Source organism: Rhea americana, unplaced genomic scaffold (assembly GCF_003343005.1).
Source record: "Rhea americana isolate MKP2758 unplaced genomic scaffold, rheAme1 scaffold_278, whole genome shotgun sequence".
NCBI classification, from domain to species: domain Eukaryota; kingdom Metazoa; phylum Chordata; class Aves; order Rheiformes; family Rheidae; genus Rhea; species Rhea americana.
In genome coordinates this window covers 606,870-623,528 of record NW_028186399.1, presented here as the reverse complement: position 1 = coordinate 623,528, position 16,659 = coordinate 606,870, and the positions used below count along the sequence as shown (strand labels likewise).

General features: G+C 52.7%; 1 protein-coding gene across 2 annotated transcripts in view; it reads left to right on the top strand.

Annotated features, from left to right (window-relative positions):
* Nucleotides 1-8,022, top strand: part of MARCHF2 (membrane associated ring-CH-type finger 2) — a 30,709-nt gene extending 22,687 nt beyond the window's left edge. For both annotated transcript variants that reach the window (XM_085308510.1, XM_085308509.1), the window contains exons 4-5: nt 1,719-1,928; nt 4,825-8,022. In XM_085308510.1, the coding sequence (XP_085164636.1) occupies nt 1,719-1,928; nt 4,825-4,983 (369 nt within the window). In that variant the 3' untranslated portion in view covers nt 4,984-8,022. The remainder of the gene's footprint in view (nt 1-1,718; nt 1,929-4,824) is intronic.
* Nucleotides 8,023-16,659: the final 8,637 nt, after the last annotated feature.

Genomic DNA, 16,659 nt, shown 5'->3' with positions numbered 1-16,659 from the left:
TGAATAAAAGATCCTAAACAGGCCCAGAAGCCCTGATACACGAAATAGGGAAGGATCCAGCAGCCCAGCATATACAACTCCCGGTAGAAATGCACTGTAGCAACTCCGTGGAACTGGTAGGAACCAGAGCTGCTTGTTTTCCTACAGAAAGAAACGAAAGGTTGAAAATAGCATAATCCCAGGAAAAGCAGAACAATCGCTGTTGTCAAAGTTAAGTGCCTAAAGTAAAAATGAACCAACATTGGAAGCAGACGAGAATTTTTAAAAGAAGCGGATGTTTAGAGGTTGCTGTCTGTGGAGGGGAAGGGAAACCTGTCTGCAACAGACCCACATTTGTTCTGCAGCCTGCTAATTTGCGAGTGCTGCAGGGAAGAAGCACTTGCAAAGCTTCCTGGTAACGCAGAGCAAAGGTGCATAACCTCTACTGTGATGGATCATTTAATGCATGGGATGAAAGCAAGCGATCCTGGAAGTGAGGTGGGGGACACACCAGAATCAGCTCAGTCCTGTTGCTGGCAGGTGTCTTTTGCCCTGAAAGCCTGTAACTTTGTGGCCTGTGGATGGCCACCAGCAATGGAAAAGTTCTTGGAGTTTTGCAGACGTGAAGGTGGTGGTTTCAACAGCTGGGTCTGTCTGATCATGGCTTGTCCCTTCGTGGTCACCTGTAGTCCACTGAGATCTGGGAGGAAGCAATAGGGGATCTTCTCCCCAGCAAGCCAAGCTCTGTCCTGCCTGGCCTGATGGTCTTGCTGCTTTTTCTTTAGAAAGGATTGAAGCCTTTCCCTGGGAGTTGGGATCTTTTGTGTCTGAAGATGCAGATTTGGGTGCAGGTTGTTCTGTAAAAGAAAGTGGGTTTGTGTTACCTTTCTCTGCCTAGTCTAGACTCCACAGACCCCCTGGCTTTGCCTGCTCAGGTGCAAAACCTTCTCTTTGCTTTTCTGTTTTTTCTCCCCCCTCTCCAGTCTTCATTTCTTAGTTGCTAAAGTGATAGGCTTTTTTCCCTCTCTGTCAGCAACTCGGTGGAAATGCTGAGTATGTGGGTGTTTGCATTTCCCACTGGTGGCATCGAGTGGCGCTGGGCTCCCCAGGCAGCAGCGCTGCATCAGCTCCCACAGGCCCTGAGGACAGCGCCGTACCCTTGGGAGCCCTGTGCTCCATCTGCACGACCATCTCCTTGCACAGTCTCACAGGTGAATCTAGGTCTTTCAGATTCGATTTTGATTTAAGTAAGGAGTGAAAGCCCAAAACGCCAGGGTTCTCCAAAAGGGACAGCTGGCCTGGTGCCTTGGCCTGGCCGTGGACCTTGAGGCCCCTGAGATTTCCTGAAGTCCATACGCTAGCTGTAGGGACATGGATATGTGTCTGTTGAAGCTCGGTCCAAGACCTGTCAGAGCTTTACTAGACTAAACTTCACTAAACCAAACTCCCTCTGTCTGCTGGCTCACGCTGAGCTTTGCTCCCCTAGGGAGGAGCCCAGGCTGCTCCTGTGTTTACTGGTGCCTTCCCCCACGCATATTCTTCTGTCATCTCTTCCCTTTCCCGTGTCTGGTGTTAAAAATACGCTTGGAGCTTTCTAGCCCTGTTCTGGAGAAGGTGAAGGTGTGAGTTAAACGTATCCACCAGGTGCTTCATGGACTGCAGAGAGCGCGCGAGAGCTTCCTGGGGCAGCAGTCCTGCTTCGCGGGCACAGCGCTGACTTTCTGCTTTCCTTCCTGCAGTGGCTGAAGGATCCTGGTCCCCGCAATGAGAAGAGGACCCTGTTCTGCGACATGGTGTGTTTCCTGTTCATCACTCCCCTGGCGGCGATCTCAGGCTGGCTGTGTCTTCGGGGAGCCCAAGATCATTTGCAGTTCAACAGCCGACTGGAGGCCATTGGACTCATAGCACTAACTATAGCACTTTTTACAATCTACGTCCTTTGGACACTGGTGAGTGTGCAAGAGAGAGCGTCGCTCTCCGCTGCCCGGGGCCTTGTTCTGGTAAAAAGGGAGGTCAGAGCAGCAGCTCACGCCACTTCAGTGCAGCCAGCTATTTCTCTGACTCCCCTCCCGAGCAAAGCTCTGCCTCTTTTTCTTGAATGTCCATTTAATTATCGTTAAACGAGAGCTGCTAACGATGTTGCTTGAAAATGAGCTGCTGGCTGTGCCTGAGAATGAGAAACCACTTCCTGATCATCTGCTTTCCAGATTGACATGGGAGCCGTGTTCCCCGGGTTGTAATGTATCCAGGCGCAGACGGGCCTGAGCATGGCTGAGGCTGGGTGGAAAGCCCTGCTGCTGGGGGCGGGCAGCGATCCAACTGTTGTGCCTGTTCCTATTTTAAAGTAAGAGAAGAAACACAGGCTTGGCACCCGGATGGTTTAGGGGAAAAAAAAAATCTGGAAAATATTTGACCCGTGTCCCTTCACTCTGTGCCGCCCGGTGCAGCTGGGCTGTACCCAGAGGAGCACTAGCAAGGAGGAAGGGGGTGCCAGCCTGCCAGCTGCTTCTCTGGGGTCTCTGTGACCCACAGCTAACCAAACACCTTTGTAAAAAGAAAATAAAAATGTATTTTTTTAAAATGTCAGTAGCACACAAGGATGGGTGTAAGGCGCACCGCAGCCTGGGCAGAGCTCTGCCTCCTCTCTTGTACTGGCTCGGTGGTCTGAGCCAAGGTGGGGTCACCAGGCTGCCCTGGCTCACCACTGCTGTTTTATTGCTACGTTGCGAGGAGGAACCAGGGATTAGTGGGAATCAGCACTTAATTCTGCCTGGATGTTTAACTGATCTGTGCTGGGAAAGGGTTTCCCGCAGATGCCCTGCTTTGCGTCCTGTCGGCCGTGCCGAGTCAGGCAGCCTGCAGCTTGGAGCAGGGCCATGAGAGCAGAAAAGCAGAATTTGCTGTGTAGCACATCCGGGAGCTCTCCGAGCCGAGAGCCCAGAGGAGCAGCCGGGCTGGGGAGCAGCTCCCTGCCCTGCTGCTCCCGGGGCCCCTCGGGGCTCCCCCAGCCAAGCTGCTCCCGTTCTCTCCGGAGGCTCCCAGGCCGGGGACTTTCTTCTGTTTCCCACCTGGTTCTTTCAGGCTCTGTTGCCGAGTGGGTTTCTGGGTTTGGGTTTTCGTTTCAATTCTCCTTCTTCTTAGCCCTGCATGTGCTCGCACCCTCTTGGTAGCCTTTTCTGGCCGCTTACTGGGAAGCACCACCTTGGGAAGCGAAGAGACCCAGTGGCCAGGGGAGAAAAGAGTGGGGCCCAGAAAAGCTGGCCATGCTGTGGGAAGCCCAGTTGCAGCCCAGTTCTGTGCTGCTTTGTGCTCTGATCTTAGAGAAACTGAGCTGTCCCTGGGATTTGGGTGTTCCTTGCGACTCCTGTGGCTCTGGTGAAGGGTGAGCTGGTGCTGCAGCCTGCCTTTCGCTCGGGGAGGCGCCTAGGAAGCAGCCAGTGCGCTGAGTGCGTGTGATCTCTGCTGCTGTCAAAACGGGCAGCGACTGCATTGCACTGGGGAGCTGCCGAGGGAGAACCCCAGCGCTGAACGTACTTGCTCTGATGCACAGTTGCATAAGCTTCATTTCTGCAGAAAGCCAAGCTAAAATTGGAAACCTTCAGAGGAAGCGCTTCCGTCTTCGCGGGCCTGGGGCTGCTCCGGAGCCCCGTCGTTCAGACTCGCTGCAAGAGGCGATTGCGATAGCTCTGCGCCGCTGCGGCCTCGGCAGCGCAGAGGGCTGCCGTGCGGGTCCGTGGCGACGCGCTGTGCTGCGAGCCTCCGGCGTGAGGTTTGCAGGAGATGCTGCGGTTGGGGCTACTGCTCCTTCCCGTGGAGCAGGAGCTTTCCTGGAGTGTTGCAGTATTAGCTCTCCATTCGCACGCTGTCTCTGAACACTGCAGCAATGCTACAGGATACCTTTACTTCTCGTTTATAAGTAAATAACATTATTTCCACAGATGTATCTCTATATTAGGAAAAGATGGGTGCATACACATGAATGGGCTAAGTTACCCCGTGTGTGGCCCAGCTGCGTCTCTAATAGCAGATGTGAGTGCTATCCAAAAGTATTCGGAGTACTGACTTTTAATTTGTCCAGTATACCGAGAAGCTTAGGAAGCAGCAGGAGCTGGGAGAAAATGGGAGTAGTGGTGTTAATGGTTGCAACAGGGCGAAGCAAGGAGTCCAGCCAGCTGGGGAGGCCGAGCTCAAAGCTCCCTCTTGCAGGGCTGCTCTGAAACTGCAGGGCCAGCTCCTGCCCCGGGCCAGGCTGTTGCAGGTCCTTGGACCTGCAGGTCCTCTCCTGTCTCCCTCTGCTGGACTGTGTGTAGAAATGACCATCTCCCGAGCAAGATCAACCCAAAGTCCTGCTGCTGCAGACCAAGGAGAGAAGGTTTCTGTGGAGGGTGCACCGAGATCTCTGAGGCTGGAGGAGTTTGATTAGATTCAGCCACTTCTAGGCTGATCCCGTTGAGAACCTCGATCTAGTCTTGCCCTGGTGCTTGCTTCAGCCCATGTCTGGGATGAAGAAACCAGCTGTGGTTCCTCCCCACCACGTCTCTGTGGTTTGTTTCCCAAACCCAACTGAGCAAACTCTGACCCTCGGTCCTGGTGCTGCCCAGAAAGTCCCTTTGGCTGTCTCAGGCCTGTGTCACCAGGAGATTGATTTCTCCTCGGAAGCCTGGGACATGGAGCACCTCAAACCATTTTGGGGTTAATGCTGCCTCTTTTGCTTAGGGGTGGTGGTGGAATAACTAGGAAGCGTGAGTAGAATGGATAAGGTGGCTGGTGTCTCGCAGCCCCCTTCGGGCTCCGGCGTTCCGACCGGGAATACAGTAACCAGGCTGATGCCTTGTTGCCCACCAGGTTTCGTTCCGCTACCACTGCCAGCTGTACTCGGAGTGGCGAAGGACCAACCAGAAAGTCCGCTTGATGATCCCGGCCTCGCGGAGCCCTCGCCCCGTGCCCCACTCCCTGCTCTCAGCCAAGCTCATGAAGAAGTCTGCGGATGAAACCACCGTCTGAGCCATCCCTCGGCCGCTGCCTGCCGTGCCACGAGGCCGCGTCTACGGCCGGAGCAGGGGCAGCCCTTCGGCGCTGCCAGCAGCAAAGAGGCTCAGGTCTCCACGTGTGTGCTGGCAACGCGATAGCTGCGGAGGCACTAGGAAGCAGTCATCCCGCCCAAAGGGACTTTGCAGTTAGCACGTACTTTATGCTACGGCAAACAGACAGATGATAAAAGTCTGTTGCGTGAAACGGCCCAAAAGAGCCAGATGGCGAATGTGCCTGTCTGCAGGGACGCTTTCCTATAACTAAATACCGTATGTGAAAAATCTCTCCCTCTATATATGTATATCTATATATAATATTATTTTTTAATGGCCATGCATATTGTGTTTCGGTCCTTCGGTGTTGATGTTCTAAGCTTCAGTATAGAAGCTGGCAGCCTGATCTCATTCAGAGGTTAAATCTATGCCTTTTCTCCAAGTGAGCATTTAAAGAACACTTTTCTTTGACCGTTCTTGGAAGTCCCCTCCTCCTTTGCACTGAATGGGTTTTGATAATATTGCAGCAGCCTTTCCCGTTGCTCTCTGGTCTTTTTTGTGGTGTTTCTGTCCTTTCTAGGAAGTTGTGTGTTTTTAATAATTATTATAATCCCAGAAGGAGTAAAATGACATAATACTGAATGGAGCCATTTTGTATTGTAAAATATGGTAATTTTGAGAATTTCAAAAGAGAAAATCTTTTACTGTGCAGATGTGATCTCACAAAACACTTTCTTCCCAGATCCCCAGGACGTGGATGCGCTCAGCTCTTGTGTGAACATCCTCCTAGCAGAGGCAGGGGGAGGATCCGTGGGTAGGAAGCGATGGCTTGTACTAGCTAAGCTCGCCATTGCCCTTCGCTGTTAAAACGCTAGGAAAGGACCTTTTCTGACCCCAAGAGGTGAGAGTTGGAGTCTCTGTTTCCTGATGTCCTTTCACTATCTTGAGGCTGGACCTCTCGTTACTCAATTAACGCATACCTTACCAGGGCAGGCCGGACGCTGCAGTCGCTCGGCAGGACGCAGGCAGCCTCGGCTGCCTCTCTGCGTTTTACTTGCACATTCCTTGGCAAAAGCTAGAGGAGCTGCTGTGGTTTAGTTCATCGCTGAAACCGCTGCCTGCCTGTTAGCTGTGTCCACTAGCGAAATGCCCCAAGTTCACTAGTTCCTGGAGGAGAACAGGCTCTGGGTCCCTTCTCCTGCAGGACCAGCGCTGCTCCTCTTCCTCTGTCCATCTGCATCCAACTAGCTGAGAAACCCCTCCGTCTTGGAGGGGCCGATCTGCCAAAGGACTTCAGCACCTAACGTAGAGTCTGTCCCTCTTCCTGACTTTGGCTCTTGTCCCTGCCTCTCCGCCACTTCCCCGCCGTGCCAGATGCTGCCCGTGTTTGGTGCCGTGCTCTCCAGAGCCTTGCTAGCAGAGTGGGCTGTAAGGATGCCTGCACTGGCGCTGTCCCGCTGAGCGCTCCGGAGTTACGTGCTGCTGCTCGACGCAAGCCTCGGCTCGGACTCCCGCACCGGTGAGGGTGGTGGCAGGGAGAAGGTAGACTCCAGCGCTGCACCTGTCCTTGTGGTGGGTGATGGCTGTGCCCCATGGTCCTCCGCTCCCCCTTGCTGAACGCAGGCGGATCAGTCTGGTGGCTTGTTAGACTGAGGCCTGTAGTTTCTTGAATTCAGAGCTCCACGTGCCATTCCTGCTCCTCTCTAGCTGCAAAGCTGCATGCTTCTCCTTAGATGATCTCTATTCCTTTTTCCTTTTCCCCTACCTGACCCTACACGGGAAGCCCCTGGTGGGCATGAACAGCAGTGGCCAGTGTCCTGTCTCCCCAGCAGGATTGCTCCAGCCCCAGGGCCTGCGCCCACTTTCCTTCTCTATCTCCTGTCCCAGGCTTATTTGCGTGACTCAGTGGTATCCCAGCACGTTTTGCAGCAAGCTGTCGGCCCGGCCTTGGGCTTGCAAACGCTGGTGCAGTTTGGTCTCTGCTCTGAGCACAAGGGTCAGATCATGCGTTTGATCCCAGGAACAAACGTTTTCTGCCACAGCTGCTCCCCTCTCTCTGCCAGGCCCCTAGGAAGGTCTGGTGTCTTCCCTTTCACCACTTACCTGAGGGCACCTTCCTTTCTTTCCTTTCCTCCTTTTTCTCCGTAATTTGGGATGACTTGGCCCCCGTTGCTCCTGGAGGCTTACAGTAGGGAGAGGCCTCTTCAGTCCAGCTGCAATCGTGGTCGCTGCACAGCAGTAACGTCCTACCGGCACGCGTTTCAAATCAGCTTTTGCGGAGTGGTTATTCCTGCTCCTAGCAGCTTCAGCATGCTGCTCCCCAGTCCGCAAAGGTTTGCGCGTGTGCTGGGGCCGTGCAGCAGGCCCCTCTGCCCGCCAGCTGGGCCGCTGCAGGGGCTCAGCCCTGCTTCCCGGCACTGCAGCTCCTGCACGGGTGCTGCCTCCCTCCCCAAGCCCCTTCCGCTAGCAGTGAGCGCTGCGTTGCCGCTCTGTGTCTGGTGCTTGGTCCGCCCCCGATTCTCCCTTCCCCATCAGCACTCGTGACACCAGGATATTTCCACTGCAACAGAACTGTTGGGGTCTTGTTCAACCTTCCCAGCCCTGGCTGCCTCCTAGGAGCTTGGTCTTCTGACGCATCTAGTTCTGGCAGGTATCTGAGGATGTTCATTCCCACGCTGCGTTCCCGTAGTAAAGAGTTAATGGAGCCAGTGTTTCAATGGTGAAACCTGGTGTCGATCCAAATATGCAACTGCGAAAGCCAGAAGTCCCTGGCTGGGGCAGATAGGGCCTGGCCTTGTGCTGCTGCAGGGCTGTGGCTTCACTCTCTGCTTTGTAGTCTCTGTCACAGCTGCCAATAATTGGAGTTGTTGCATGTGCCCCTGCAACAGCTGATAATGACTCTTTGAGCCTTCTCCTTCCCAGAGGAGATGCTCAGCTCTGGTGGATGTCTCTAACCCGCCACCTTCCAGTGTCATGAGAAAACGGGCCGTGCAATTATGTAAATAAAAGCGAGACAAGCTTTGGGTTGTCGTGTTGTTACTGGAGAAGACTGGAGGCCCCGAAGGGCTGGGGCTGTCTTGCTGCTGGGGTGCCCCACTGCTGGGTTCCCTGGGCACAGCAAGCAGCTTTCTTGGCCTCACTCCTGGGAGAGCTGGCAAAAGGCTTCATGCTCGAGCCAAAGCTGGACAGAATCAAGGCTTGTTCTGATCTGAGTGCAGGTTTCTCTTGTCTGCACACAGCAGCCATCTTAGTGCGGGCCGAGCAAGGAGGTGAGGTTTGGATCAAGGGGGTCTTGCAGCCCCTTCAAGGGGAGGGCAGGGGCTACACCAGACCAGCCTGGCTTGGCCTCCCAGTGCTGCCTGCAGGCTGGGGTCTGCGGGAGATCTTCCCACCTCTGTGCTGCTGGCATTGCTCAGCGAATCGTCTGAGCAGGATCCACCCTTCCACCGGCTGGTCCTGCCTCGTGCTTTGTACMGGAGTCTGTCTGCTGGTGCTGAGAGCTGCAGGACCATACAAGGCCTTGCCACCACCCTGAGGAACTCCTCAGAGTCTTGGTCTGAGCCCTGCCGTGGCTTTGGATCTCACGCTGCAGCACGTGAGAGCTGCAAACTGGTTTGAGGCAGGAGAGGCTGATCCAGGCTCCTGGGACACAGTGCTCCGCAGCTTGTGCCAAGGATGATTTGGGGTGCAGAGCTCCAGCAGGGCTTGCTGAGTCTGTTCCTCCAGACTGGTGTGGGGGCCTGGGCAGGGTCCATCATCCTGGGGCAGAGACCTCCTATCTTGTACAACCCTGCACCCGGGAGCTCCTGAGCTGGGGATGGTGCTGATCTCTCCAGCTGGATTAGTCTCAAGTGACCGCTGGTATCTGAGGAGCCCATGGCGGGGAAGCAGGAGCTGTTTTCCTTCCTGGGCTCYGTTTTTAGCATGGCCTCATCCTGTTTCTGTGGAAGGAGCTGAGCTCTCAGCAGTGCACTGTGCTGCCCAGCCCTGTCCTTAGCCCCCGACTCYCTGCTCTGCTCCCGTGGAGGCTGGAGATCGCTGCAGGAGGCTCACCTGGCCCTGCAGGCTGGATGGTCTGAACTGGGATGGGGACGTGCCCCTCCATCCGCAGAGCACGGGAAAAGGAGAGGCAACGTTCCGAGGCTCCGACCAGCTCCAGCGCTGCACTGTGCAGCAGCCAGGGCCGTGGGTGACTCCCCTTCGACCCTGAGGTTTTGGTTTCCTTCCAAGAGTTTATGTCCACCTTGCACGGGTGGGAATGCCAAGGGCTGGTTTGGCTGCTGCCCCTGGGACCGGGCCCGCGCCCTTCCTTGTGCTCCCCTGCCCTGGCTCCGGGGCTGGTGGGCCTCAYGGTGACCCGGATCAGGATCCCAACAGCCAGAAAAAAACTGCAGAACAAGGAAACAATTCTGTGGAGCTTTAACTGCCCGCACCTGAGCGTCCGCTTGGAGGCTTGTGTCAGCAAACCGCCAGCTCCTCTCCTGCTGTTTGTTCTGGCTGTGGCTTCGCTGCGCCCTTTTCCTCCTGAAACGCGGTGGTGGGGAGAACATCCTCCTGCCGTCGGAAACCTGCTCGGGGGGCGCAGCTAAGCTCAGCGTGGCCGGCACGTGCGCAGGCCGATAGGCTGCTCTTGAAATGTCTGAATGCCTRTTGCAGGCAAAATAATCTTGACTGAGGGCATGTCATTTCATTTCATTTATTGCCAATTAAAATAAATTTTAATTACTGATTTGGCTATTGAGAAGCAAGGAAGACGCAGACAATTAAACAAGACTTAGGAAAACTCCCTTCYTCCCCTTTCCGCAGGCTCCAGCATTAGCCCAGCACCTCTCCTCCCCACTTCCTCGGCTCAACTCCCCTTGTTTTCCCTGTGTCACCCACAGTCTCTTACAATTTTGGTGAGGCGACAGGCRGTGCAGGAGGTCGGTGGTGGTGTGCAATGGTTTCTTTCTGCTGCCTCTTGCTCCTTCCCTCCACTGCTCGTTGCTTCTTGCTGTTCCTGTGCACCAGCACAGCTCCTCCACATCCTTYGGACAGCCAAGTCCATGTTCTGCTGCTCAACCACTCACAGTTACTGGTGTTGGTTTAGGAATGGTGAAAAAGCTACCTACAGAATTCAGCTCTGCATCAAGGCAGTTTAAAATCCAAGAACCTACAGCAGCTGCCACTATCTGTTATTGGCTTCTGTTCGCTGCCCCAGGACCAGAAGGACAAAATACTGTGGTGAAAGAAGAGAGCTAAAAGAAAACCCAAGTTCGCCCTTCATCTCTGTAAATCAAGTGTTTCAGAAATGCAAAATCATGGATGTCAGGAAAAAAAAAAGAAAAAGAAAATCAACAAGGTTGTCCTTGCGACAGAGGTGAGCCACAGGCTAAAGCTCCACTGAGAAATGGGAATCTGAATCAACACTTCCAGTGACAGTCTTAACTCAGGGGTTCCAGTTGCAGCTCGGAGGGAATAAGCACTCCTCCACAGGAGCAACAGAGCTGGGAACAGTTCCCAAATGCCTCCTTTAAAACAACACAAACTCTTGTTCTAGCCTCAAGAGCAATCCAATGTCCACACTGTGAAACACAGGTGGTAAAGCAGAGCTGCTAACCCAAGCGCTGTGGCAGCAAGGCCAGAAGGTGAAGTAAAGATTGCAATGTCTACGGCATCAGGATTACCTGTCCTGGGAAGCAGAGGCAGGTCACTGGCACGGGTCTTTCTCATACTTTTCCAGGGAAAAGCAGGCGCTGCTCCCCRTTGTCTGACGGAGCAGATCCTGCCACGGGGCTCTCGGTCCCCAGAAGAAAGAAGGCTTTGCTGCGCACTTCCACGTTCTGCTCTTCAGATGTGCTCGCCCAYGACAAGACCACGTATGTGACCACATGCAGGACAACGCACAACTCCCAAAGAGCTGCAGCTCTTTGGAGAGACAGGGCRGCAGATYTGGGGCTGCCTCGCTTCTGAGCATTTKCGTGCTATTCCTCCTGGCTYGCAGAGGCAACGCCTGCCAATTCCAACATCCCCTTCAGCCGGAGCTACAGTCAGGGAGCAGCAGTACTTTGCAGCAAACTAGCTGTTCAGCAGAGCTCTGCACYGCATCCCTGAGGTGGGCACCTTCTGTGACACGGACTTTGGAGAAGATGTGCAGCACTGCTGGCAGCCCGAGCAGCTAGATCCTCTCCTGAGACTAGGTTTGGCAAATGGCAAAGGAGCTCTCACTTGCACCAGTGCTTGAAAGGGAGGAGCGGTGCAAAGGAGCACTCCGCCAGCCGCAACAGCCGACCAGCAAGACACACAGATGGGCACACGGACAGTCACTCGAAGGCAGTCCTTGAACCTTCTGGTTGACGGTATTGTGGATGATGTTTTCTGCTTCTGTGGCGGTCCCATCTTTTTGCCTTTTCTTTTCTAATGCCGTCTGGATTTGGCCATATTTTGGTGTTCTGTTTCATACCTGACATCTGTAGAAGGTAATGCTGGTTCTCTGCAACAATAAAATATGTTTCCAGAAAGAATATTCACTGGCATGAGCTACGTGGCCAATTAAAAAGTCTTACAGCAGAAACCTCAAAGGACTGCCAAGAACAAGTAGCTTGGCACTCCAGAAAACTATAAATACTTAATTACTATTAGCAAGCATCTAATAAATAACTGGGGGATGTGGGAAAACAGCAACTCACTGTTTTTTGATTCTCCAGTGCAAAGYGAGGATGTATATCATAGCTAGTAGAAAACCAGTGACTGTCACAGACAGTGCTGTAATGTAGATGATCTGTGTGTTGTGATGACGTGCACCGTCCTTCTCACTGTCCGCACCTGGAGGAAATTACACAATTCCATACATTAGTCGGGAAGTGTCTGCATTATTGATGATCTAGCAGCACGTTCTATGTTCCCCGTACAATCTGGAAAGTTATTTCTAAAGGTGATCTGATGACTTCTGAAACAAAACTTGCATAGCTGGGTTTCAAAATTAAATGTATCAAACAGCTCAGAGGTTTTGTACAGTGGCTAATTCTGAACTCTCAGGTCTCGATTCACTGCAGGTTTTCCTTGTATTCAAAGCAGCTCAGCAACAACAACAAAACTTGCCCTGGTAATTCTGTAGTCAAGGTCTAGGCAAACAAACTGCCACATCCACAGGAAGATGTTTGCTCTCTTTCAGCTGAACACACATAATACATTTCAGGTGCAGAAAAAACAACTGAAAGGCATAAACCAAGTTTCCAGACAGCTGGAGAAGAGTTGTAGCTTCCTAAGTCACCAAATACACCAAAGTCACCATACACCAAAGTCACCATACACCAAAATGTTGTATATGGTAAGACACTGTCTAACTAGATGACAGTGCATTGCTACGAGCTGGCCAGGAAGACCAAACTAGTGTCCACTATTAACCTAAGTGAGAAAGGACACAAAGGACAGCTTTCCAAAAAATGAATAAAACTACTTCGCATTTACCTTCACCAGTTTTATCCACCGGAATTATGATGACGGGGCCCTTCTCTTCTGGTTTTGAAAGACTTGCCCCTAATCGGAGAAAAGTAAAGTCTCAGCATGTCTCTTCAGAGTTTAAAAAAGTTTAAAAAGTAATTTAAAAAAGGACAAAGTATTAATCGTGTGCGGCATGCTGCTTTTTGTAATCCCCTTTCAAACGAAAATATCAGTCTGATGAGAAAGCACAAACTGCTCTTGAATCCAATGGCAATAGGAATAAATAACCACCACTGCTGGCAATAGGCCAGAGACCAGGCTCTGCAGGTGGGCCACTTTTCACTCATGTTGTGCAGTCAAACTCCGCGTTTCAGGGACGTTAGCTGCATCTTCCTTACATCCTCCCACCAGGTATTTATACACAAGGATACGATCTCCTTGAGCTCTCTCTTCGCCAGGCTAAACATGCCCAGTTCTCTCCGCCTCTCCTCACAGGTTGGATGCTCCAACCCCTTAAGCACCACAGTGGCCCTTTGCCAGTCTCACTCCTGTATGCCCGTGTCTTTCTTGCACTGGAGAGCTCAAAAAATTTTATTACATACTTTACTTTCCTGCTAATCTAAAGAATTGTGAAAAAGCCTAATCTTTACAGGAAATAAATACTGGCTATCTACCCAGTAGATCCTGACGCTGCTCAGAAATTGGATCCTGCTCTGAATCTCCATGTGCATCAGCTGCAGGGATCTCTGTAGCCAAACATGCATGAGAACAGTTTCCATTACATATTTCACTCTCCTCCTAATCTAAGGAATTATAAGAACACTTATTTTTTCCAGGAAATCAGAGCTGACTACTTACCCAGAGGATCATGCTGACCCTTGAAAATAGGATCCCTCTCTGAAGAGGGGTCCACTCTGCCTGCTGGAAGATTCGAATGCAAACATACTTGAGAACACATTTAATYACATATTTTGCTCTCTTGCTGATCTAGAGTGTTGTAAAAATGCTTATTCTTTCCAGGAAATCAATACCGGCTACTCACCCAGGGGACTGCGCCGATGCCCAAACATCYGACCCCTTTCTGAAGCTGCGGAAGCTCTGCCTACAAACATATTTGGAGCAAAAGGCAAATGASAACAGTTTGTGTTACACTTTTTGCTCTCTTTCTTATCTAAGGAATTCTAAAAGTGCTTATTCCTTCCAGGAAATAAATATTGACTACCTACCCAGGGGATCCCGCTGATGCTCAAAAACTGGGTCCCGCTGGGAACCTCCATGAGCTTCACCAACGGGCATGTCTGTAGGCAGAAATGCATGAGAATAGTTTCCATTATCTATTTGGCTTTCCTGCTAAGTTGAGGAATAGTAAAAATGCTTATTCTTTCCAGGAAATAAATACCGACTACCTACCCAGGGGATCCCGCCGTGGCTCAAATACCTGACCACTCTCTGAAGATGAGTAATCATTGCCTACAAGAATATTTGAAGTCAGAAACGAATGACAACGCTTTCCATTACGTGTATTGCTCTCCCCAAAACCTAAGGGATTGTAAAAATGCTTATGCTTTCCAAGAGATCAGTGCAGAATACTTACCCAAGGGATCATGCCGACCCTCGAAAATAGGATGCCTCTTCGAAGATCGGTATACTCTGACTTCAGGGACATCTGTAGGCAAATATACAGGAAAATAATTTGCATTACATATTTTACTCTCCTGCTAATCTAAATAATAATAAAAATGCTTATGTTTTCCAGGAAATAAATAGCAGCTACTTACCCAAGGGAACATGCCAACGCTCAAAAATTAGATCCCTCTCTGAAGATGGGTATGCTCTGCCTACAGACACATTCGGAGACAACAACAAATGACAACAGTTTCCATTTTGCTATTCTCCTAGTTCAAAAAACAAGTCTGTTGCTTCCAGGAAATAAATGCTGACTACCCACCAAGGGGATCCTGCGGATGCTCAAAAATGGGATCCTGCGCTAAATCTCCTGGGGCTCCAGGTGCAGGCACATCTGTTGACAAACACAGGAGAACAACTTCCATTGCATATATTGCTATCCTGGCAGTCTAAGGAACTGTAAAAATTCTTACTCTTTCCAGGACAGAAATACTGACTACTTACCCAGGGAATCCTGCCGACGCTCCACAATCGGCCGCCCGTCTAGAGATGGGTAAGCCTTGACTGCAAGCCCATCTGTAGTCACACAGGCATGGAAACAGCTTACCTGACATATTTCGCTGTAATGCAAATCTCAAGGCATTTACGGAAAGCAAGTGCATCACGTAATTACTCCACAACACTTTTCTCTCCCTTCACCTCAGGAGTATCTTCCAAGYGGCTGACGGCTGCCTCCAGTGGCACTGCCTTGATACACGACTAATTCTCAAGGCAAAGCGTGCCGCCTCGCACCTCCACGGTCTCCTGATTCCCACTCTGCTCTTTGGCAGCTCCGACCGTCSGCTTGCCTCTAATGAGCACAGTGRGGCCACTCTGCCTGCGAYGCGGACACAGGTCGAGGTTCTCGGTGCTGCYGAGCGGGCCTGGGTGTCCTTCTGGGCCTGATTCAATAGCTCTCTAAATCATGCTTTGATACTCTCTCTGAGGCTCCTCAAGCACCAGCRGGACACCACAGCTTCCTGCTGGGCTGCCTTACGAGGAGGTCTCTCCTGCACATGGAAGGAGCACAGACCCGGTAGGGAACGCTCAGCCCCGGAGGACAACGGTCATCTTTTCCCCGTGTCTGGGAGAAAAGCCCATGGGCCAGAGAAAGGCTGAACCCTCGCTGCCTCCAGCTGCACACTGGGGATCTTGCATGATCCTCCCCACCACTGCTGCTGTGGGCCAGGCCAGGCCCCCCGGGGCCACTGTCTGGTGCTTGCCCACCCTACCTGGGCCTGGTGCTGCTGCCGACGCAGCCCCACCGTCCCGGGCACGTGGTGCCACTGGCGGTGGCAGCAGCAGCAGTGGCAGCAGCAGCGGCAGCAGCAGCAATGGCAGCAGCGGCAGCAGCAGCAGCGGCAGCAGCAGGCGGGGCGGGGCCGAGGCCCCCTGCGCTCGCACCATGCAGCCGCTCGCCAGCCCCTGCCGCCGCCGTGTGTCCCGGGCCGGGCGCGGCGCCGCGGGGCCTCTGTGACCTCACGGGGCCTTTTGTGACCTCACGGCTCCTCTGTGACCTCATGGGGCCTTTGTGACCTCACAGCTCCTCTGTGACCTCATGGGGCCTCTCTGAGCTCACAGCTCCTCTGTGACTTCATGGGAGCCTCTACGAGCTCAGGGGCCTCTGTGACTTCATGGGGCCTCTGTGACCTCATAGGACTTTTGTGACCTCACAGCTCCTCTGTGACCTCATGGTGCCTCTGTGACATCATAGAGCCTCTGTGAGCTCACAGCTCCTCTGTGACCTCATGGTGCCTCTGTGAGCTCACAGCTCCTCTGTGACCTTCTGGGGCCTCTATGAGCTCAGGGGGTCCTGTGAGCTCAGCGGCCTCTGTGACCTCTGTGCTATTGTAAAATAGTCAAATGATGCCATCTCCCCAGTAAGTTTTTGTTCACAACCTTCTTGATGATCAAACTGTCCCCATCGCTGTTCTGCTTTAAACTACAAACTCTGCTCGTCTCTGCTCATTACATTTACTCTGAGGGTGAGTTACATCTTTTTCTGGTTGCTTGGCTGTATAACAGCTTCCACAGGTTTCTTCTCTTGACGAGAAGAAATCACCTATCAAACAAAGCAACACATCTTGCAAAACTAAGAAACTCCTTTAAAAAGATCACAACCACGTTCATTGCTAAAGCAGGTGGAAGAGCTGGGAACAGTATGAATTTTACTTTTTTCTCCCCAAGCAGTTGTTGGCCACGGTGGGAACCACCTCAGCCCTGTGGGAGCAGGGCAGGTTCAGCCTCAGGTCTCAGAGGGACTTGTGAGGTCACAGAGGCCCCGTGAGGTCACAGAGGTTCTATAAAGTCACAGAGGAGCCATGAGGTCACAGAGGCCCTGTGAGGTCACAGAGGCCCGTGTGCTCATAGAGGCCCTATGAGGTCACAGAGGAGCTGTGAGGTCACAGAGGCCCCGCGGCGCCGCGCCCGGCCCAGGACACGCGGCGGCGGCAGGGGCTGGCGAGCAGCCGCATGGTGCGAGCGCGGGGGCCCTCGGCCCCGCCCCGCCTGCTGCTGCCGCTGCTGCTGCTGCTGCTGCTGCCATTGCTGCTGCTGCCGCTGCTGCTGC